The sequence below is a fragment of the Penicillium malachiteum genome (genome assembly GCF_028827825.1).
Source record: "Penicillium malachiteum strain IBT 17515 chromosome Unknown utg000005l:1.0-9002435.0:326005.0-9005861.0, whole genome shotgun sequence".
Taxonomy (NCBI): domain Eukaryota; kingdom Fungi; phylum Ascomycota; class Eurotiomycetes; order Eurotiales; family Aspergillaceae; genus Penicillium; species Penicillium malachiteum.
The window spans coordinates 1,168,534-1,190,339 of record NW_026643099.1 but is presented as its reverse complement, the minus strand read 5'-3'; the positions used below and the strand labels follow the sequence as shown (position 1 = coordinate 1,190,339).

Here is a 21,806-nt window from a genome sequence, read left to right as displayed (position 1 = left end):
TCCTTGTGTTGACTCGAAGCCGCTTGGCTCGAGAACGAATGAATTTCTTTCTACCTTTCCACTGTTATTATTACAATTATTCCCCTTCTTCTTGGAATTGCTTCTGCCAATATATTTGAAGATATTTCTTCAAGTTGGATCATCTCGTTATCAGAAGCATCATCGTACCCGGATCTTCCAAGTACTAGTAAAAAGCAACGAAACTAAGGTTTTTCACCTCAGTGGAGATGCAATAGCCTGTTAACATGGTTTGAAACCCCCACGTAGAGCGATCATTTTTGACTGGAACCTTTAGGGTATCTGAATGACAATCGACAGCTCGAATCACTTATTTTGGATGATCCTGTATAGGATTGATTATGTAGGATAGGGATCAAGTTATTTTTGTGCCATTTATGCGGTCGATAATTCATTGAGTACATAGCTTGAAATGAGCAATATCCATTTACATGAATTCGTCTGTTGCAGCTTCAATACAGTCATTTTTATTATGGGGCAGCGCTAGTGAGACCACGCTTTATCTACAGAGTGAGATGGGGTAATGAGAAGTAATAAGAAACAAAAAGAGATCATCAAAAGAAAAAGTCCAAAGCTGCAACCCCAACGCTATTCTATGAAAATGCAACAAAACCAGAGGCTGGCGGAACTCGTAACAAGTCATCCTCGGTTTTTATGCCGAAGTGCCCTCATTAGAGGATTGCTTCTCATCAGCACCGGATTCGACTTCCACAGGCTTAGCTTCAGCAATATCCGCCGATGGTGCGGTCTCCTCTGACCCCTTGCTTGCGTCGAGGCTCTCCTTGGTAGGGGATGAGATCTCAGAGGCAGGTTGGGGCTTATCTGTTTCCTTGCCTCCATCGGGGAAAATCTCAGTGAAAAGATTTGGCAAGAATCTTCCAAGACGCTTGCTTGTCTCTACCCAAATTTCTTCCTTGCTGGAGTCTTGAGATGGGGGTACGAGGTAGCCGCCATCGGCCATAACCAAGAGAATATTCTTCAAGCTCTCGGGGATCGCCTCTTCCAGGCTGTCTCCTTGGCCGCTGTTCATCATGCGATCAAGGATATCGAGGATTTGGAGCCAGAGAGGAAGCATGCCCTCTCGGTTAGGAAGCTGGTCAAGGAAACGCAGGAAGATTTTGCAAAGTAATGTTGCGGCTTGTACTCTGGTCTCACTCATCCCGATGGGATCGGAGTGATAGACCTCGGGCTTGAGAAGACGCAAGATGAGTGGGAACAGAACCTCATCGAAGAGATTTGTCCATTCCTTGTCGTCACCGGAAATCATCTGAGCGGACAGCAGAACTCTTTGAAGAGTGGATACGGCGTGGTGTCGGATGTCACGGCATGGGTTGACACATTGGTTGGAGAGGGCATGGAAAATCGGATACCAGTAGGCAGCCCAAGCTAAATAGGTTTAATATGTTGATGAAGATATCATGTGGACAGTATAGGAGACTAACCTTCACGCTTTTCCAGGTGAGACTGTTTGATAAGCGTGGGAACTCGAGCAGTTAGATGATAGATCAACCCGATACCCTTGATACCACGAGTGACAACTTGATTCTCTCTGTTAAGTTGTTAGTCATTTTGCTTTATTGGGGGAAAAATCGGAAGGAACTGTCATACATAGACTTTGGTTGTTTAACGCCCTTGGTTCGTCGAGCACGGGCGTCTCTTTGACGCTCGTTAATGGAACCCACATGAGCTGCGCTGATGAAGTCGTTTGCAAGGGAGATGGCAGATTTGTAGTTATCAGCGGTGACAATGTCAGGCATAGATTCAACAATGCTCTGAAGCAGTTCGAAGACCATTGGGGCAGACTCCTCATGTTGGATCAGTCTTTGGAGAATGGACCAGAAGTCAGGAGAGATGGTTATCTCGTTTCTCAACCGCCCTGGATGGGCAAGGCATCTCGAGAGGCCTCTCACTGTTGGTACAGCAAGTGTTTCCAAAATGTCTTGGTCATATCCAGAGATAGCGTGCAGTACGACAGGAACGCGCAGGAAATGCTTATCCTATTAAAAACAAAGTCAGAAACTATAACCATCGCAATGAATTGAGAAGCACATACGTGACTCAGTCGCAAGAGATTGAGCAGATAGGAGACAATTCGCGACACAGTCAATGGATGAAGATTCTTGGCATCGCGCACCAGAGTCTGCAGCGTAGTTGCAAGTGATTCTCCTAGAGTCTCAAGTGTTTTCTCGTCTCGAAGAGTGAGTAGAGTTGCCAGCTCCAGGTTGAAAATCATGGACGGGTCGTATTTAGGTTGGTTGGGATCCACCCGAGTATTTGCAGGTCTTGATACTGGGCTTGGACGTTCTGGCTTCACGACAATGACTGCGGGCGCATTATCCTCTGGTATTTGAGACAACAAGGCCTCTACAAGACGCCCAAGCGATGAGAGAGGGAGTGACCTTTTGGAAAATATCAGTACACGTCAAAATATTCCTTGAAGGAAAAGTTACTCACTTAATGTTCGCAAGAATATCGGATATCGAGCAAGCAGTCACGCAATCCACAGTGCAGAGAGTGTTATCAAGCTCTTCGTCCGACGGCTCAGGAGGATCATCGGCCGCATAGCTGGAAATGTATTGTGATAATGCGGAGAACAAGCCTGAGTCATTACCACGGTTATCGCGATCAACGACCTGCGATGGGGGTTGCAATGGAATGGGAGAAACATCAAGCTCGGCTGTGAGCTTAGAATCAAAGGATGGAATAAGCGAATTAATGAACAAGTTGCTGAGAATGCGAACAATGTGCTCCCAGCCCTCCTTGGGTGCAGACTCGTTGCCCAGCAGGACACGGAACAACACAACAGTAGCCAACTGTGCCCTGAAGTCTCTTCCAAACTTCACAGCGAGTTCGCTCACCATCACGCTCTTTTTGCCTGCCTGCACTTCGGTGTTAAGAGCGGTACTTGGAGGCTTGCTCGTCGCCAATGTACTGATTGAGGCAAGAGAGTAGACAATCCGGTCAAATGCTTCAGTCAAACCATAGCGAGCCGCGATTTGAGCACACTGATCGAACCCGTTAACAACCCGCGAATAGACTGCATCATCTGACGCAGACATAAACACGTAGGATAGTGTTGCAACCACTGGTTTCCAAGTGGCTTTGAACATCTCCGCATCGTAGATATTGGTCTCCCCCACCACCATATCTCCGGTACTTGACGACTTCAATAGAAGCTCTTTCCAGGCGTAGTCGAAAGCATGCTTGTTTTCATGCTCGTCGGGAAGAATAATCTCGTTTTCCTTGATGGAATCATAGATTTCTTGAAGGAACTGCTCTGTGAAATCACCACCTCCGTTGACTCCTCGCAGGTTCCTAGCAAACGCAGGGAATGACATGCGATTTTGTGACTTCACATTGGGGTTATAAAGTTCCGTATTCAGCATAATGATGGCATATGTCAAAACATACAGCGCGTCCTTATCTGCAATTCCGTCTGGGTTTGCTTTTTCAGTGTAATGTTCAGCGAACGTAGTGACAATTCGTTCAATGAGCGGTGACTCGCCGGGCAAACGGAAGGAGCTGAGCAATTCGCGCAGTGCCTCAACCACATTTCGTCCTGAAAAGTCTAGAAGGTCCACAAATGCACCCAACAATTCCTCATTGTCACGCTTCGAGATAAACTCTCCAAGGACCTTCTTAGACAGGCGGGTTGTGCCTTTCAAGAAACGAGCAATCAACACGGGGTCTCTCGCGTCCTCGATAATGCCATGTTCAGCTAGGTAGGCTATTCCAGCCTTCGGGTTCTCGTTAAACATCTGTGCTCCCTTGATGATGAGCTTCTTGGTCTTGCGTTGGATACGCAGGCGCTCTTGTGGAGGGTAGTCTCCTTGCACTGGTTCATCATCTAGTCGGTCGTAGATGAATTGAACATACCCCAGAAGGGAGTCAAGGCACAGTGGGGGCACATTGGTCGTACTCCAGGTTGCTGAATCCGGGAAAGCATTTCGAGAAAGTAAGCCAATCATGTCCTCGCATAAATCAGCCCTGTCAACGTCACAGTCATAGTTTATGAAAAGTTCAACCATAAAGCTTGGGATTCGCGACAAGACACCGATGCTTTCAACCATTGCTTCACGAGCCTCTGGTCTTCGTGAACCGCCTTCCAGTCCTAGTTTTTGACGATCTTTGACGGGAACAGGTGTCGACCTGCCACTGTTTGTCTGTGAGGCCGGCTGTTTCACCAACTTTGGGTTTTGCGGTACACCCTCGTACAGAGACGGATCGATACCAGCTTCGCGAGGGATCTCAATACGCGGATGAAGGCAAGCCACCAAATATGATAGATAAAGCTCCTGCTGCAATTTCAGCACAGGTCGACATGTCGATAATAATGTGCCGGCGACTCTAAGAGAGCCGGTGAGAATGGCTAGCTGTTCCGAGCGAACTAATTGGAAGATATAACGGCAAAGATCATCCTTGGCCAAGGCAGCTAAGCTGGGATGTAGTGCAATAGATGGGCCAGCAACTTCCAAAGCGACATCAATAATACGCAGAGCCATTACTCGCATTGTATCAGTATGCTGACGGTTGTGTGGATCTAGGAGATCAATCAATACCCGAAACAGCTCTCTGATTGAAGGCAAAGAGTATGGTTGTATTTCCTCATTCTCATCTTCTTCCCGTGGACTGGGTGGCGCTGCAGCTGCGGCTCCTGCCGTTGTTGGGCTAGTGCCACCCTGTCCAGATGATCCATCTACACTGGTGCTATCCCGCTCTGCGGGTGTTGTGTCTGAGCTCATGGCTGATGTATGTTGGGAAGTCACAGTATCCCCATTCACAGAGGGGTCCATCTTAAGGGTTGATGGCGCGGGCTTAGCACTCTCGTCTGTGAACGTCGGCCCGGCTGGGGTCTCTTGGTCGAGTTTCGAGAGTCGCGTGAAAATGACCTGACACATGTTCACCATTGCCATTTCTGCAGATCTTCGTAGCACCTCTGACAGGCGACTTTGGCAACACATGCTCAAACCTGTTTCCATCATTTCACATACACTCTCATCCCCCAATAATGCGCCTTCCGGTCTCGAGAGCATGCCTTCCATCAGCTTCAAGATTCGTAGGAGTACAATTTCGTCGGCAGAAGAATCGCTGGCTTCAAATCGGCAGTGGGTAATGGCGGCGGACAAGAGTTGCATAGCCATGGGAAGTCGAGGTGAGTCGCGGTTAATGATGTTGTAGGAAAAGAATTTGGTGACGGCGATCAACGCGAGAGAGGTAATGGCAGCCGAGGTCGACGAGGAACGGATGACCTGCAAAAATGGGTGGAGGAGTGCTGGAGTATCAAAGTTGCGAATGTCTTTACAAGCCTTGAGATCACTCCGCAGGCGTGTGAAGGCTGATATCAATGGATTATCTTGCATGCTCTTCCCCTTCTTCCCTCGCAACCCCCACCGATTTGCCAAAACATGATCATCCTCGCCACTAATGATCTGTGGGCTCTTCCGTGGACTTGGAGGTGCAGAGGAATCCCGCTCGTAAACTCGGGAGCCCCCATTGCCGCCCAGGATGGCGGAGACTGAGGAGTGTGCCCAGCGGGCATGCTTCCGCATAGATGAGGTGACGGTGATACATTCTGTAGTCACCAGAGCTACCGGGTTGATGGCAATTGGAAGAGGCTCTGGCATTGTTGAATCGAGCATCTCGAGCGGGAGATGCGCTCTGTGGTAATAACCAAAGAATTAAGGAATCAAGAGAATCGGCGAACAGCTGGTCTCTCCATGGGCCTGCTGATTGCCTGCTTGGGCCTAGCGTCTTCCCCGCCTGCTCACCGCCTTCATCAGGGGTCATCAACACGTGATATGTATCTTGCATGTTCAGGATGACCGATATCCGGTATTAAATATATTTGATTGGTTGAATGAGCCTCACTCCGGTATTTTATTTGTTCGTCGAGTTTCTGTCCTGTGCACTGAATAATCTTTGTAATATTTAAAAATGTGCAAATATTGTGAATTATATTAAAGGGAAAGGTATGTGTCACATAGTATAGTATGAGTGACAAGCCTCATTCTTGAAAATCTAGAATCTAATACCTATGGTGATCTCCAAGCCTTATATCTGATTTAGTAAGCCTATTTTATTTCATCCCAAGGTTCGAGTTACAATGTGGACCCTATCAAGGACGCTATCAGTTTGTTTATATATAGCTTCTTTGGGCCGATCCTAGACATCTCAGTGCTTTGAGTCCAGGATCATGATATCCTAGTAGTAGATGTGCATATTTACGAGACCGTTATTGATAATTGCTATGTCTTTGAATAGTTATGCATTTCTCCATTCAATATGCTTAGGTAATTGACATTTATGTAGTTAACTAACTAACTATAACATGAATCAATTTGTGATTCATCATATAATCTGCACTCTGCGACTTATTATAGCTCTTAACAAGTACCCCCTTAAGATCATACATATAACAACAAGCACCCTTCCAAGTGAGGTCCTATATATTAGTAGTGTAGTCCTGGAGATATCAAGCCAAGCTAGGGATTTTTCTTTAGTTTCTATTGTTTCCAAGGTTTCAATGTGACTTGTCAGACACCTTGCAGTTGGTTGGGGAGAGCAACGGAGACCGCGTTGGCCCGACAAACATAAACACTCCACGAGCTTCTGGCGCTAAGACCCCGGTTATCGCCCTATCGCACCGCTATCATATCCCCGCGCCCATAACAACCTTGGAACTCTCTTGTCGCATTCTATGCGCTCGTCAAAAGTTGTGGTCCTAATTTGATTTGTGTGACTACATGGAGGGGGACGAGGATTGTGTTTAATACTGATCTTAATAGCATTTTATCCTCTCTCTACGCTCTCTTTCTCACTTCCAAATGGACTGTTAACACCTTTCCACGTCATCTTCAACTCGTGCGCCGTTGCGCTTCTCCTTCTGTCCTGTCGTTCCTTAACCTCGTGTCTTTTATTTCGTGATCCTACTTCATACTCTCGTTCTTTCCCATTGATTTACGACCTTCTCCTTCTGGATCCCAAGCCTACGAGGCAAGAGCATTCCCGTCATCGCCATTTCCACCGCCATTATGGCAGCCAATGCAGGAACGCCTGGAGGCAACACTCTGTCGGACCTCCCGCTAGAGGATCTCAGTCTTTACCATGCCGTCGATACATACCTTTCTTCTGTCCTCATTTTTTATGGTCCTGTTGCGACTGCCAATGCGACCGTGAGCAGTTCGCGCATCCAGGCGCATATCTTTAGCCCCGCGGGGTTTCAGAGTTACAACCGAATCACAATATCACCCGCTGCGCCACTTTATGCTGCTGTTAACCACCTACCTCGCGAGAGACAAGGTGATGCAGTTTGCCGAGCCCTTGCTGTCAGCATGTTGAAATACTTTGCCGAGTTATCAGACCCTCTAAAGACTCATTTGGTGGATAAGGCGCAGCCGGCGCGACAAGGAAGAGTACCGAAGTTGTTTGATGAGATGCATGCTGCAGATTTGGCCAACCGTATGACAAAAGTGGAGGATTCTATGGAGATTGTTCGCGATATCCGCAATTCATTTCAGGAGCGCAAAGTCCCATGGACGGACCTCGATGTTGTGTTGCCAGCAGGCACTATACAACCACCTCAGAGAAGGGAAAGCGCCGGCTCAGAAATCGAAGAAGCCCAAAATAGCCAATATGGCCCGTACACGCCTCTAATAACGGCCTTGGGCGATCCCATGTTCCTGCCAACATCCCGTCTCAAGCGGGCACCCTCACAATCTACCAACGTCAGCAAGTCGAGAGTTTTCACGCGGGCTCAAAAAGAGTCTGTTCGTCTGACCATGTGCGAGCTTGTTGATACCGAGGAGCGATATGTGAGCAAAATTTATTCGCTTGTCCACGAAGTTGCAGACGAGTTTCGTCAGAAGGCTCAAGGGCGCGGTCCGTCCAGTACCAGTCCCGATGAATCCGCTTTGGAGGCCCTGTTCCCACCTTGTTTAAATGAAATTCTTGATGTCAATCTCGGATTTTTGGATGTTATTCGACAGGTCCTCGACGAGACGGAGAGAGAGGCGCTTGACGATATTGGTCAAGATACCGAGCTTCCTCATCGAGGTGCGAGCCGGGATAGTAGGGATTCCATTGGCGCTGTTGAATTTGCGAGGGCATTGCTTGATTGGCTCCCTCAGTTTTCGCAGCCATATGCCGAATACATGCGAGCACACAATAGCTTTACCCAAACGCTGAACTCGTTTATGAAAGACAAAACTTCCAGCTTCTCACGACGAATTTATGAAACTGGAGAGCAGAGATTACGGTCCCTTCTGATGGAGCCTGTCCAGCGACTTCCTCGATACAGCCTATTGATTGATACCATGACAGGCAGCTTGCCGTTGGTTCATCCTGCCGTACGTCCTCTGCTGAAGGCCCGTGATATCGTGAAGGACATTTGTGCCTTAGAAAATTCTTCCCCGTCAGGCCATGCCCAAAGTCTCCGGCGCCTGAGAGAGCTTGTCGATGCGTGGCCGGTGAAACTTTTCCCGGAAGGTCGCTTGATCACAGCAGTCGATGTGGATGAGATTGGCCCTCCGTATCATCTGGATAGTCAACAGACAACGAGCCCTGGTGCCGGAATCATTCTTCTTTACAAAAACTGCCTTGTGTTGCTTGGAAAGCCAACAGAAAGTCGAAGCACAGCGCGTGGTGTGTTGGCGGACATTGAAAATGCAGCTTCCACAACCAATGATAATTCCATGTCTCTGCCTTCCTCTGAACTGAAGGTAACACAAGTTATGGATCTGAATTCTGTCCGCTGCATGCAGTCAGCATGTGGCCGGGTTCTTTTCATTCTGCAATCCTCATTTCAGTCAGATAAGCATACGATCGACAGTTCTCATGATGTTGTCGCATTGGAATTGACTTCAATGTACGAAGGAAAAGCTAGTCGATTGATTGAGGAGATTACCAAGGCAAAAATCGAAGGTCGTTTCTCCGAGCAGGAGCGTGAGGGTGGTAAATGGACATTGCGTAGTCCTGCTGCTTCCCCTGGGACTACAAGTTTTTTGGCATGTGTGTGCGAGGATGGTGAAGGTGGCGCTATTAATCAAGCACGGTCGGCACCTATTCGACTGGTCTTTGATAAGCCCAAAGGCACAGCCATGCAAATGTTAAGAAACACCAGCTTGGAGATTGTCATATCCATATCTCCGCCCAATGGCGACCAGTTCAGAATGGACGTCGATTCCGTGGCTGGTGCACCATCCACGGATTTGGTTTCAGTGGATACGTTTGTTGCAACTCTTTCTAAGCGGTTGCAAAACCTCACTTTGCCGTTAAACAGTCCTCAAAACCCAAGAGTTATGCCTGCATTGGTCCGGTCAAACTTTGAAATACTTCGATACATTGCAGGCAGCTTGATAACCCAAGTCAAGTCTTCTCGGGGCTTTCGGCCACCTTCCCCAACCAAGCTGTTATCAAATCTGCTAGGAGGTAGTCGAGAGAATATTCCTACTGTTAAGCACCCAAATCCAGCAAATCTGCTTGGCGAATTCCCGAAAATGCCTCCTCCAAGAGGTACCTTATCCAGATCCAATACTCTGCCATCCCAATTTCCTGGGAAAGAGAAAGAGAAGGAGAAGGAAAAGGATAAAGACAAATCGGAAACTCCCAGCAAGATATCTGTTGTTGGAACTCCTGGTGCGCAGGGCCCTGATGGACACCTTGGATCCTTAGAGCAAACCTTTGCAGCCTATGTGCTTTCCTTACAGTCTAGAAGTGGGAACATTCTAGGACGCATGCTTCGTGCTAGAGACACTGCCGACCGTGCTCCAGTAAATGAACTTTACAATATCCTCCTCGAAGATCCCTGCAGGCTGCAAGCTGCAGCAGAAGTCCCGGTCGACACTTTGTTTGTTGCTTTTGAGACATTCATGAAAAACGCGTGGAAGGGCGGCATGGGCCCTGTCCTGGACAAGCCCTCGCTGCGGAAGCTCCAGAGCCAGTTTGATACCATGTTTCCACGTGATTTTGATGAGCAATTTCGGATGTTTTTGGCAGATACCAGCCCACAGAACCGACGTGCACTAGCTGCGATCATCCGTCTACTTGCTGAGCTCCTAGATGCGTCTGGTAATGATGGGGATCGGGGTGCTTTAACTATGGCATTTGCCGAGGTTCTCGTTGAAGATGGTGATCCCGTGCATCACGTCTCACTATTAGACCGGCTAGTGGAAGACTTTGACAGTCTCTTTGAGGAATTCATCCCTGGTGGTATCTCAATCGAAGGAACATTTACTTCTGACCAGACAAAGTTGTCACAAAATAACACTGGATCCGTGGGCTCCAATAGTTCTTCATTCAGAAAACGCTTTGGCTTCAGTCTTCATAAGGAAAGTCAGAAGATTGAGGGTGAAAGTAAGGTTGCATCAATCTTACGAACGCTGAGCAAGAGACAAAGTCCCGCAGACTCAGAGCCTAATACGCCCAAGGGATCTCTGCTTCGATCCAAGTCGACAGATGTGGATGCTCGTTTGGGCTTACTGCGACCCGTCTCTCGGGATCGTCCCTTGGGATTTTCGTCAGAGGAGCACATATCGAGACCAGGAACCGGTCATGGACAGCCCCCGTCTCTGTCATCCATCCGTGGAATCTCGCATGATGGCGTGGTGAAGGTTCGCCGAAAGAGAAGGAGCTCATTATCAGACCTGCGGCCCCCGACTGCTTCCTCTGAGGCGTCCACTGCTTCTTCTACGTATCAGCTGCGCCCAGTTACCCCAAGCGGTCGCTCACGCGGCGATCCAACCACACCGAACAGTCAAACAAGGCCGCAGAGTAGTTACCTTGCATCGTCACCTGTCAGGGAACATCGCCAGCAAAGGATAACTCTCCAGCTCGTCTCGGATCGCCTATTCGACGAATATCACCTGCGCGTCCTTCTACTCCGAGTAGAAAAGAGAACATCAATCCCAGGATGCCTCAGTCAGAACGGGCATCTAAATCTCAGCGTGACATTCCGGACTCGCCAACCCAGGAAACTAAGAGACGATCCCGCGCCACCAGCATTCCCCAACGGCCAACGGGATTACGAGAAAGATCCACTGTCAACACGGAAACAAGGCGCCCCCAATCTGCATCTTCATCTCAGAGAACCCAGAAATTACGGATGCAAAGTCCTCAAAAGGTTAGTGCTATATTCTAGATTTTCCGAACTCAAAAGCTGATTTGGTTTTAGCTTCGTGATCGTGTCCAGACTGAGAAGAGAGCCCAGGCTATGTCACAAATTGGACTGCGAGACGAGCTGACTGCTCTGGGTGATGAGCTCCACTCATTGAAACTAACACCGACCAACACGGAACCACCTGCAGAATTGGCAGAGGCTTGGTTATCAGGTAGAGCCGCATCTTTGGAGGGTCGGTTCCGGAAGTTCGAAGAACGATTTGACCAGGTTACTGGTGAATACAATGGACGCACCTCTGCGCTAGAGAAAGATGTAGAGGCATCTCTCGTAGTCAGTGAGAAGCGAGTCAAAAAACTGGACGAATTGTATCGAGAGGCTAGCGCCGAGAATGAGGCTCTTTACGATCGGTTCAACTCGGAGCTCAGCAAATTTTCCAAAGACATGCGGGCAGGCAGTGTAGAGGAATCTCTGCAAGCGCAATTGACCAATGCCCTCGAAGAGATTGGCCGCCTCAAGAAAGAAAATTTCCGACTCAAGCGAGAGGTTGGAGGTCTTCGAGCCCAACAAGCTGCCGTTGCTCTTTTAAGAGCCAGTGATCAATAATTGCTCCAATCCACGCACCAACCACCTTCTCCCTGGCTTTCTATGCCAACTCAGCATACGCTACATAACACTTTTCCTTTTCTCCTCTGAGTGATACCACACCACACATACACACTATTCATTCCCTTCCATTTCATTTTGTCAATTCTTTGTGCTGTTCGTGCAGAAGCGGTTTCAGCCTTGCATTCATTGAACTTCTTTTTCTTGTCACTTTCCAGCCTGAAGCGAACATATGGCTGGGGTCATGCATAGTTCCGGAGATCAAGTCTGCCATGTTCTATTTCTATTCCCTGTGTTTTTAGACTTATTGTACAATAGCTGATTAAGCTTCCACTGGCCTGCCCATCAGGCGCAATGCATCGGTATCGATCATTTTGAACATCCATGCCCATCTTAATACCCACGAAGTCCCTCCAACTACGATCTCCATAGTATTCGTATCTTTCAGATGAGGACCATGTAGAGGGCAATCCAGGGTAGGTAAGGCCAACAGATTTCCCTTTTCCAAAGGCTTACCGATCAAGCCTGCATTTGTGAGCACAGGAATTGTAAATCGTGCTGGTCCCGGCGCTTCGGTTGATAATAATTTGCGTAAGTTGGCCAGACGAATCGCTGTCACTTTATCCTTATTAAGTTCCTGGAAATCGGATTGTTGTAGCGAACGTATTTGCAAAGCCAGACCACTTCCCAGGGATCCACCTTCAGGTAAAGTGGAGCGATTCTTCTGTTGTTTGTTGTTTAGTACAAGAGAGAATCGAATCCAATACCGGTCATCCCAAAGAGCCCAATGGGTGTAACTTGGCTTCCGACTGCTGGTCATTTTCTCCGTCGGGAAAGGAAGCTCAAACGATGTGGTTGGTGCTCGATTTTTCATGAAAGGTTGCCGTGCAAGACGCCATGTACTCTTGCCACCAGATTTCGTCTGATTATCATCAGAAGCCACATAACTGAACATCACCCCTCCCAGAGTAAAGGACCGAGGAGCATTAAGGTTCTCGTGGGGGATTTGGTCTGTGGAACCAAAAATTCGAGAAACAAATGGTTCGAAGCTCCGTAGCGAGAAATGATTTTGAGGAAAAGGCGACACGAGCTCTGTAATTCGACGAAGGCTCAGAGCCTGAATTTGACGAACCCTTTCGAGAGAATTATGCGCAGCCAACGGGTCCATCCACGATGGAACTTCCGAGACTTGGATAGTGAGTGTGCCAGTTCGCAAGTTCATATTGAGAATGCGACATCGCGATGAGAGAAGCTGATCTGAAAGACTGCTTGATACTTGTAGGAGATCACGACTGGAACGGATTAATTCAAGGATTCGAGGACCCTGGAGTGCAAGTGGTAGAGAATTAGATGAAATCAAGCTGCGAACAGCGTTCCGAGGAGTGAGAGTAGGGTCGAAATTAGTCGGGTCAGAGACGTAGGGAATATTGTTTTCGTGACAAGTTGCAAGCAATCGGGTCTTCGAGCAAGAGAGGAGAGGACGGCAGACAAATACTCCTCCAGTAGCAAAGGACTCTTTGGATGAGTATAATGAGTTATTTGTTTTTCCCTTGCCATTATTATTGTTGGAGTTTGCAAATTGTAGAGATTTGCCGCTCTCGGAGACTCCAAAGATGCCGTGGCATTCTGGGATTCGGGCTATGCTTTGAATTCCGCCGAGCCCAGCACGGCGGGCACCCGTGGCTAAGCGCCATATGGTTGTTTCAATAGAGTCATCGCGGTGATGACCTAGAAGTAGAGCCTGAATGTCGTTTTTGCGACAGGCTTTACCCAGGGCTTGAAATCGTAGCCGGCGAGCATGCGTTTCAAAAGCAGTGGGCATTGTTAGCGCAGCATTTGACTGAGTTGATTGATCCTGAGAGCCCGATATTTGAGACCAGTCTAGTTCCAATATTTGGGTATCAATCCCTGGATGGAGGTTAGCTTTCGATCTAGATCAATCCCAAAAAGGGGGTCCCCTCTCATTTACATGAAAGGGATTCCAATGGAGATGGTTTCAGACATACCTAAAGCTGAAAGCCAAGATTTGACAGTTTTCGCCTCTGCGCTACTTTCTGCTCGAGCATGATGATCAACAACAAATGCGGTCACAGAAATCGGACCGCCAATAGGTGTTTTTTCAAGCTGCCGGCATAGATAAGCCAGGGCCATGGAGTCAGCACCGCCACTAACAGCAAGACCTAGTTTATCAATTAGCTATATTTCACACTTTATGATACATTTCTTGCGCTTTTGATACAACATGGAAAGATATAGAGATTGTATCTTACCGACTCGTCGCGGAAGATGAGCTACATCTTCAATAAGGCCCTGGTGACCATGAGGAACGACTCCTCTGACGCCCGACCATGCTAGGCGAAAGTGCTCGGCAAATTGCGAGACTGATATTGCATTTTTTGCTGCCATGGAGAGCTGGGCAATGGCCTAGCATCCAGAAGTCAACTTTGGTGATTGATACGCGGATTTCGGTAAATTGATTTTCCGGGATATTCATGGCAGGTATGATGTCATAAATTCCAAGACTGTATAGTACTTCCAAGAAGCAGAACTTCAAGTTGAGCAAAATCATAACATCAGGATACTAGGCCAGTAACCAGAGAGTTGGGCTATTATCTTAAGTCTGGTCTACATATATAGAAAACTTGAAATCTTGGAATTCCGCTGAGAAAGTTAGGGTGGCTCTGTGGAGGCATGACCCATCAATCAGGGTATAGCCTGCTGAACATTCAGTTTGTATATGCAGATGAAGTTTAAGCTGACCCAATGACAATTTCGATCGAGGTAGAATACAGGATGAATATTCAAAAGTAATTTCATTCATAAATCATGGAATCCTGCTATGCGAGCATACCGGGGTCTCAAAAATGGGTCGATGGTCAGCGTGGCATTTGGAACCCTAGTAGAGAAGTTTTGTCAGAGAATCTCAATAATGTTGACCAGACCAAAGAGGCTAGTCAAAACGCCTTCAAGCATGGAGTACTCACGTTCTTCATCCAGTAATGTTCCATTTGCCCAGCTCTCCTCCAGCCAAGCCACACTGACAAGGTTGGGCAATTTCTTCCCTGGCCTCTCAGAGAGTGCCTGTCGCAGGGACACTCTCTCATCCGATGACAAAAGATCTGGATTTGCAATTATATGAGTGACTTCCGGGCTTTGGATGGAGGAAGCAATTTCCGCTCCGCCAAACAATGCAGTGTTTCGTGCAAGTTGTAGACGAATGTCACTGGGTTCTTTCTGTTCAGCATTGCTTGTATCGCTACCTTCGCAGAAAAAGAAGGCCAGGCGATGGAAGAGCCAGCCACAGGGTGCTGTATACCCCGAATCGATTTTATCCTGGATGAGACCTTCGATTTTATGGAGTGTACGAGCATCCAACGGATCCACTGGCTTTTCATTCTCAGCCATGTGCCTTAGGATCTAATTGATGAAATTAGTAATTGAGCGTTATGGAAAGTACGAAATTGCGAAACAAACATCTGTGAGTTCATCCAAATTCGTGTTGCGCGCATAGCTGTCCGAGAATCGATCCACATTGATTTGAATTTCATCATCACGGTCTTCCATTGTGAAGAACATGTGCCTCGAATTGTATTTAGTTCCTTAGTTTGTTCTAGTGTTTTATTTCAACATACCTTGGTTCGAATGGGAGTAAAAGGTCAGACAATCCCGCATCTCTCTCACTGTGCTTCAAACAGTCAAGCAACCAGGATGGCCTGATAATATTGAAATTGCCATGCTTTTGTAGGGAAGCTACTTTCACGGTCCCTGGTGGGATGTCAGTATGTAGATAGATAATTTGATGAGTCTCATACATACGGCGCTCAGCAATGCAAATGGTGTCCGACGCTGCATTATTAGTTTGGAATATTTTCCCGCCGTTGGCTTTCACTAGCTGCTCTAGTTCGCCTTTGGATTTCTTCTCCGGCACACGTGCGTCTGTCATTATGACTAGAAGATTCATGTTAGAGCAAAGAAAAATTGGACGGTTTGAGAGTTCTTACAGAAATTGAGTGTGTCAAAAATATGACCTGATGGACCAGCGTACTGCACCTCCTTTTCTTCGTGGCCTGCAACTGTTAACGGCTTCTTCTCTGCTCGTTTAGCACGCTTCTTGCGGGTGTTATCCACTTGGAACTCCTTTTCACGGTGCTCTTTCTCCACATTCGATTTGAGGTTCAAGAACTCTTGAACAGATAGCGAAGTTTCCCAATTCTTATCTTTGCGAAACTTCTTGAAGCGAGGAAAGCGAAGGGTCAGGCCCATCCGGAACTCCTCGCTAACAGCAGTAGAGGATGCCTTCACGCATACCACAAGAGATTCAGATGGCTTTATCCACATATCAGGCTTTTCATATTGAGAGTCACCACCTGCAAGCTCGATGTACTGAGAAGGCGGCTTATTTGAATCCCATATCTTCCATTTCCCGTCTGTGAAATGACGGAGCTCCCGGTAGTCGGCGGCTATAAAACCTCCACCAACCTTGCAGAAAGACCAGAATTTTTCTTGTGGCGTGCCTTGTGAGTTACCGTCATCAACGCGTAGACCACATAGGAAACTTGCAAGGTTATTTCCTCGATGACCTTGCCCATAGTAGCCACCTATGATTACCACGTCAAGAGACTCGCCGAATTCAGTCATGTAGTCTGGCTTCACTTTCATCCAGTCATCGTGACGTTCATTCAAACGATACTGAGATCGCGGGTTTTTCAGTACGAGGCCCTCCGAGGCTTGTGCGACGACCTTTCGCAAGGCCGTCTCAATTTCTGCGGCTGATGTCGCTTCCTTGTACGGCAACAATTCAAATCGACGACGAACAGGGCGGATAGTCTTTTCCAATGCATTTCGACGATCACGGAGAGTGTATTTGGTCAAATCACGACCATTGAGATGCAAGATATCGAAGACTCGGAAAAGAGGACGTGGCCCATTTGAGAATGGGTTTCGCTGCTCCGCCAAAGCTGCAGTTTTGAGTGTCCCAAATGGAACCATAGCATCTTGTTCAGGATCCCATGTGATCATCTCACCATCTAGAATCATGCTCTGAACACCGTCCATGAAGGCGTCCTTCAAATGCCTTGTCAGGGCACCATGCTCATCATGAATTCCATTGCCGTATAGATAAGTGTAGTCCTTGGCCTTGCGTGACCAAAAGGCAAACTTGCGACCTCCCTGAACAAAATCGTCAGGGGCCATGTGAAGTTGCATCCGTTCGCCGTCCATTTTCTCCTCGATCCAAAAGACAGGATCGTCTTCTGTTGTTCGCATTCGCAAAATCATTTTGTCAAATGAATTCATTTGGAATTGAGCCAACTGAGGCTGGAAGCACTGCATTAATCTGATTCCGCGATCCTCTGCTTCAAGTCGAATATTTGGGTCATAAAGCTCCCAGCAGACCCGTCGCAGATTACTAGAAATGCTGTACAGACTCTCTGCATCTGGGTGCCAGACATGAAAGAATGTGCGCTCACTAGCACCGACCTTCATCTGCCGTAGAATGATACGAATAAGCCATATAAGCTCGTCCGGATTCATACGGCGATAAAACTCAGTCAAGATATGCAGCTGTTCTTCTTCTTTTGAGGCTGCCGAAAGCTTGTCCAGCTTATCGTTCACTTCTTCAATAGACATATCACCCGGCTCTGTTCGCATGGGTCTTTTAGATAGAATATCATGACAGCGTCCAGCAAAGTCACCTGCCATCCGAGCAGCACCAGACATTCCTGGCAGCTTCCAGTTGAGGAGGTTGTATCCATCTTCTGAGTCTTTATTGATCTTCATTATCTTGATCAGCATTTTGCCGATGATTTTTTCTTTGATACCGTACATTGGTCGGTGTCGGTCTTTTTCAGGTAAGATCAATCGAAATGCTGGATAGATATCATTGCCAACCTCTTTGCGCCACCTCGAAATAAAGCGGACGATAACATCGCGACGCATCTCATATGGGTTCAAGGTGGAGATGCCATTATCTTTTGAACCGAGCTTCCGCTTTGTCAGAGCTGAAACCTTTGGCCTCTTTTTTATCTCATTCAGCGACTTGAAGAGTTCTGAGTACAGATCGTGAAATGCGAGTGTTGGACCATGGTTATGCGGGCGATTCGGATAGCTATTTTCAAGAGATTAGTATTGAAAGGGGCAGGAACACGACACAGCGATTACTTTTCATCTAGATCTTCCTCCACCAATGGAGGAGCACCAGGGAGAATCTCATCAGAATCCATGGGAGAGTTTGCTTGAAAGAGTAAGAGAAACAGAAACCTTGGAAGGTGAAAGTTCCCCGGATGTTTTTAGCCTCAATTCTAGGCAGCGATAGTGATAAGATAACGACCATGTGACATCACTCACTACCTAGGTATAGACTTCAACTAGAGAGCACTTAACCATGACTACTGCTAGGTAAATTCTAGAATAAATCAATTAAAACTAATTTAAATCTATGCTCGTATTTGAAAGTAGTGTACATTTTCATATCTATAAGTTTACAGTCAAGAATGAAGAAAATGAAGGTCAATTTTGGCCCGCCTTGTCCGTGCTGTTCTGCTCCCCACCTGAGTTGAGCGAGGCTAGATCAGCCAAGCGACTCAAAACCGAGGCAAATTTCTTTGATTGGCCCCATGCTGTCAAGCTAGACAGTGTCTCGCAGCCAACCCGTAGGACTCGCTCTGGACCCTCGGGGGCACAGATATCTCCTACACCAGTGACATTCCCTCTCATCGAATGTCCCTCTCTCACAAAAAGTTGGACTAGCTCGTCGTCACATGGACGATCTAAATGAATAAAACTGGGCTCTTGTGCAGAGTCGAGTCGAGAACTCGGGGCGTTGGGGCTTTGTTCTGTAGGCGCATGAGTATGGTAAGACCCATATGCCCACAGTGTCAACACAGCCAGAAAGACGGCCATTGGCTCATGGAATGCGTTTGTGGAGTATCTTCGGACATGCCAAAGAGTAACCCCAGCATGAATAATGGATAAACGTGCTTTGTATTGATCATGGCGAATCCAGCGCCAGATGTATTGCCATTCAAGAGCGTGGGTTCGTTTACTCCATCGCAGCTTGTTAGTTGCTAGGGAAGTGGCAAGCGAGCGAATTTCACGAAACGGAGCAAGTAAAATCAGGCGTGCAGCATGAAGGTGAAGAACAGTTGGATGTTCCAGCCCAGCAGCTTTGGCTATTGTACTATTAGCAGTCCAGTGAAGAATATCGAGGCAATCACAGGCGCTGTTGCGCCATTTGGAATACGATGGGATTCCTGGTAGCCAAACCGAGCCGGTCGGAATAGCAGTTTCACAAGATTGCTTCCGCGCGGTTGGATTCCAGAAAGAGAGCGGGCGGCGGAAGTAGTCGCTTACTTCCCACATTCGATGGTATAGTGCGTGGATCAGGAGGATGTGGCTGAATTCACCAATTCCAGAGGCCAATCTCTTCTCGATATATAGTATATGCACTGAATCGTATAAAGATTGGTTGATTGGATATGACAAGACTTGTGATGAGGTTTGAGAATGAGAATGAGAAGGAGAATGTGAGTCGTTCGTATTCTCCCACAGCTGTTTCCATGCCTCTGCGGAGTTTGCGTGCCACAACTTCTCATGTGCAGGTAACGGCGCTTGTCCATCATCAAGGGAGAGAAGTGGACGGTCTTCGAAGTAATAGGCAATGGTGCAATCCAGAAGCTTGATTCATTATGTTAGTGAATACTAAATTCATGACTGCAGATTGATAGCCCTACCCAAATGCAGTAGCCTGTTCGTCTCCGAATCTCATCCTGAACCCAACTCTGCCACATGATATCATCGGAGAATTCGTTTCTAGCAGCTGTTTTCTTTGGACGATGCAATAATTTTTCATAATTCATGAGAGTCACCAGATCTTTAAAGGTGCTCAATGCGGATGTTTTTGCTCGCTCACTTCCGCTGTGAAGAAGTCCAACACAGTTGAGAAATAGAACTTGAATTACAGCAAGGGAATCTTGACCAGAGCGATATTTTTCTTTCTAAAAAAGCAAACAAATTAGCGTTTGTCTTCCATAATTCGCATAAATACTGAGAAAATTACCTGAATATGAAGAGCCCGTCGAATCATCTCATGGAAGGCGGCTGTAAGTTGATCTGCTGCCGGGTCATTTGAACTGTGGCAACCAATGGCAACAACAGCCAAGGTCAATAGCCAGTAACATTTGTTGGGATTGAACGAAGGAAGATGTAGTATGGGGTATACAGCTTGAAATGAGTCAAAGAAGCAGACAATGTATCGACTGCAATCCTCTGCAGATGGGAAGTTATCAGACTCATATGATTCAAAAAATGGATTCTCCTTTCGGCAAAGGAGAAGAAAGTTGTTGTAAATCTCATTGTAGATAGTGGACTCGATCGGTCGGACAGCATATCTCACTTCATCAGAGAAATTTTCCATACCCAAGTTATGTGTGCTGGGGAAATTGAATCGTGGCGAGGTGGTCTCCTGAAGCGAGTCGGTAGTTGAAGCTACTTCTGCGGATGAAGTTGACCAGATATTGTGTTTCTTTCTGTATTTGGGTAGACGGGCTCCACCCCCATCAACGTAGTAGTCTGCCGAGCGCTTTGTGGAATCAACGGATTCTGAATGAGGGGATGAATCGCTAGGGACATGCGAATATCGACGAGGGCTCACTGAGTCGGTTCCCATAGACATATCTCCAGATGGTGTCTGGGGAATATTATCAGGGCCCGATGGGCTAATTTGATTGCTACGAATAACCGGCGGTTGCCAAGGCATTGGGAAAGTAAAGTTGTCAGGAGGAGCAGGTTGGGAGAATTGTGAAGGGGCCCTAGATGATGGGCCTTGGTCACTTGTGGGCCCGGCGAATAATTCATTGGGAAGCCAGTTGATGGTAGAAAGCATGGATGGATCGAAGAATGAAGGATCAAAGTCCAACCCAATATCTGGGTTTACTCCCATGTCCATGGCTATGTCCACCTCCGAGCTTGATATTCTGGGTTGAATATTTCTGATCTCAGGATCCAGGCTAGCGGGTGTTTCACCGGAAAATATCTTTCGTATTTCGGAGTCCGTGTTTGCGATTCCATTATACTGTGCGTGGGAATCTCCATTCGAGTAGACCGTGAGGGGTAGCGATCCTACAGATAGATCAGGGATGGAGGACGTTAGGTATAGTTGAGGGTCTGTAGGCCCTGAAATAGACCCTCTGCCGTCTGATGGTGTTTCCGTGACATTTTGACCTGCATTGGAAAAGGCGATAGTCGAGGCTTTGGGAGACGGTTGCGGGTCGTTCAGGCCATTGACCGAGAATTGAACAAGCTGGTATGGCGCTTGCTCCAGTCGAGATGACCTAGTATTAGCTCTGCTAGGTCGTGAAGCGCCACGAGGCGAAGGAGGATCCGGTCCATGAGCGTCTGTACTGGACAGTGCGCGCACACCATCTCGGGCCCTTGCTTTCGATCGCCGCTCGGTAGGATATTGACATTCGAGCGTACGGGCTTCACACCGTCCACACGGCATACCGCCACTGCATCTGACTCTAGCTGTGGCACAACTAAAGCATGCCCGGAATGTCTTGACAGTTATGCGGTGAGTGCGGTCTTTGCCGCCCTCTGTTCCTGGATTATGATGACTGAGTTCATGACGATGGAGGGTATCTCTATATAGACGATTGCTATTAGTTTGCCATATGAGATAGTCATTGCGCCACCAAATGATGTGGCCACGTACGTTCTTGAAAAATGTCGGCCACATTGAGCGCATTCAAATGGCTTCTCCTTTGTATGACTGCGCAAATGGCGCTTCAAATGTTCAGGTCGACGAAATGTACTACTACAAACTGAGCATTGCACTTGCCCTGAGCCTGCAGCAGTCTGTTCCGCTCGGTCGCCTGATGCTTGTGTATCATCTCCCCCATCCACGTCTGTATCCATAGCTTGTAATGGAGACTCGTGAGTCGCATGATCGTTCTCCAGCATGGCGCCTGCAATACATCCAAGATGTATGAAGATGCATATCCAGGGATTCAGATTATGCAAGAGCCACACCTTTTTCAGACCTCAGAAACAAATGAGGGGAAAAACCGGGGATATC

At 47.5% G+C, this 21,806-nt stretch overlaps 5 protein-coding genes across 5 annotated transcripts; 1 reads left to right on the top strand and 4 right to left on the bottom strand.

The window, feature by feature from the left end:
* Positions 1–670: 670 nt before the first annotated feature.
* Positions 671–5,657, bottom strand: N7483_010480 (uncharacterized protein; the record flags this gene model as incomplete). Its single annotated transcript, XM_057093907.1, has 5 exons — positions 671–1,404; positions 1,461–1,567; positions 1,627–2,015; positions 2,072–2,417; positions 2,473–5,657. 5 exons carry the CDS (start codon positions 5,655–5,657, stop codon positions 671–673), a joined length of 4,761 nt encoding a protein of 1,586 aa, XP_056939878.1.
* Positions 5,658–7,049: 1,392 nt separating this feature from the next.
* N7483_010479 (putative Rho guanyl nucleotide exchange factor) lies at positions 7,050–11,734 on the top strand (the record flags this gene model as incomplete). Its single annotated transcript, XM_057093906.1, has 2 exons — positions 7,050–11,123; positions 11,186–11,734. 2 exons carry the CDS (start codon positions 7,050–7,052, stop codon positions 11,732–11,734), a joined length of 4,623 nt encoding a protein of 1,540 aa, XP_056939877.1.
* A 322-nt stretch (positions 11,735–12,056) lies between these two features.
* Positions 12,057–14,140, bottom strand: N7483_010478 (tRNA lysidine(34) synthetase; the record flags this gene model as incomplete). The annotated part of the gene is made up of 3 exons (XM_057093905.1): positions 12,057–13,642; positions 13,741–13,914; positions 14,005–14,140. The coding sequence occupies 3 exons, from the start codon at positions 14,138–14,140 to the stop codon at positions 12,057–12,059; spliced, it is 1,896 nt and encodes a 631-aa protein (XP_056939876.1).
* A 507-nt stretch (positions 14,141–14,647) lies between these two features.
* On the bottom strand, positions 14,648–17,955 carry N7483_010477 (DNA ligase (ATP) DNL4; the record flags this gene model as incomplete). Its single annotated transcript, XM_057093904.1, has 6 exons — positions 14,648–15,151; positions 15,209–15,314; positions 15,367–15,499; positions 15,551–15,682; positions 15,736–17,840; positions 17,894–17,955. The coding sequence occupies 6 exons, from the start codon at positions 17,953–17,955 to the stop codon at positions 14,648–14,650; spliced, it is 3,042 nt and encodes a 1,013-aa protein (XP_056939875.1).
* A 286-nt stretch (positions 17,956–18,241) lies between these two features.
* On the bottom strand, positions 18,242–21,691 carry N7483_010476 (uncharacterized protein; the record flags this gene model as incomplete). Its single annotated transcript, XM_057093903.1, has 4 exons — positions 18,242–19,408; positions 19,465–19,728; positions 19,791–21,372; positions 21,444–21,691. The coding sequence occupies 4 exons, from the start codon at positions 21,689–21,691 to the stop codon at positions 18,242–18,244; spliced, it is 3,261 nt and encodes a 1,086-aa protein (XP_056939874.1).
* Positions 21,692–21,806: the final 115 nt, after the last annotated feature.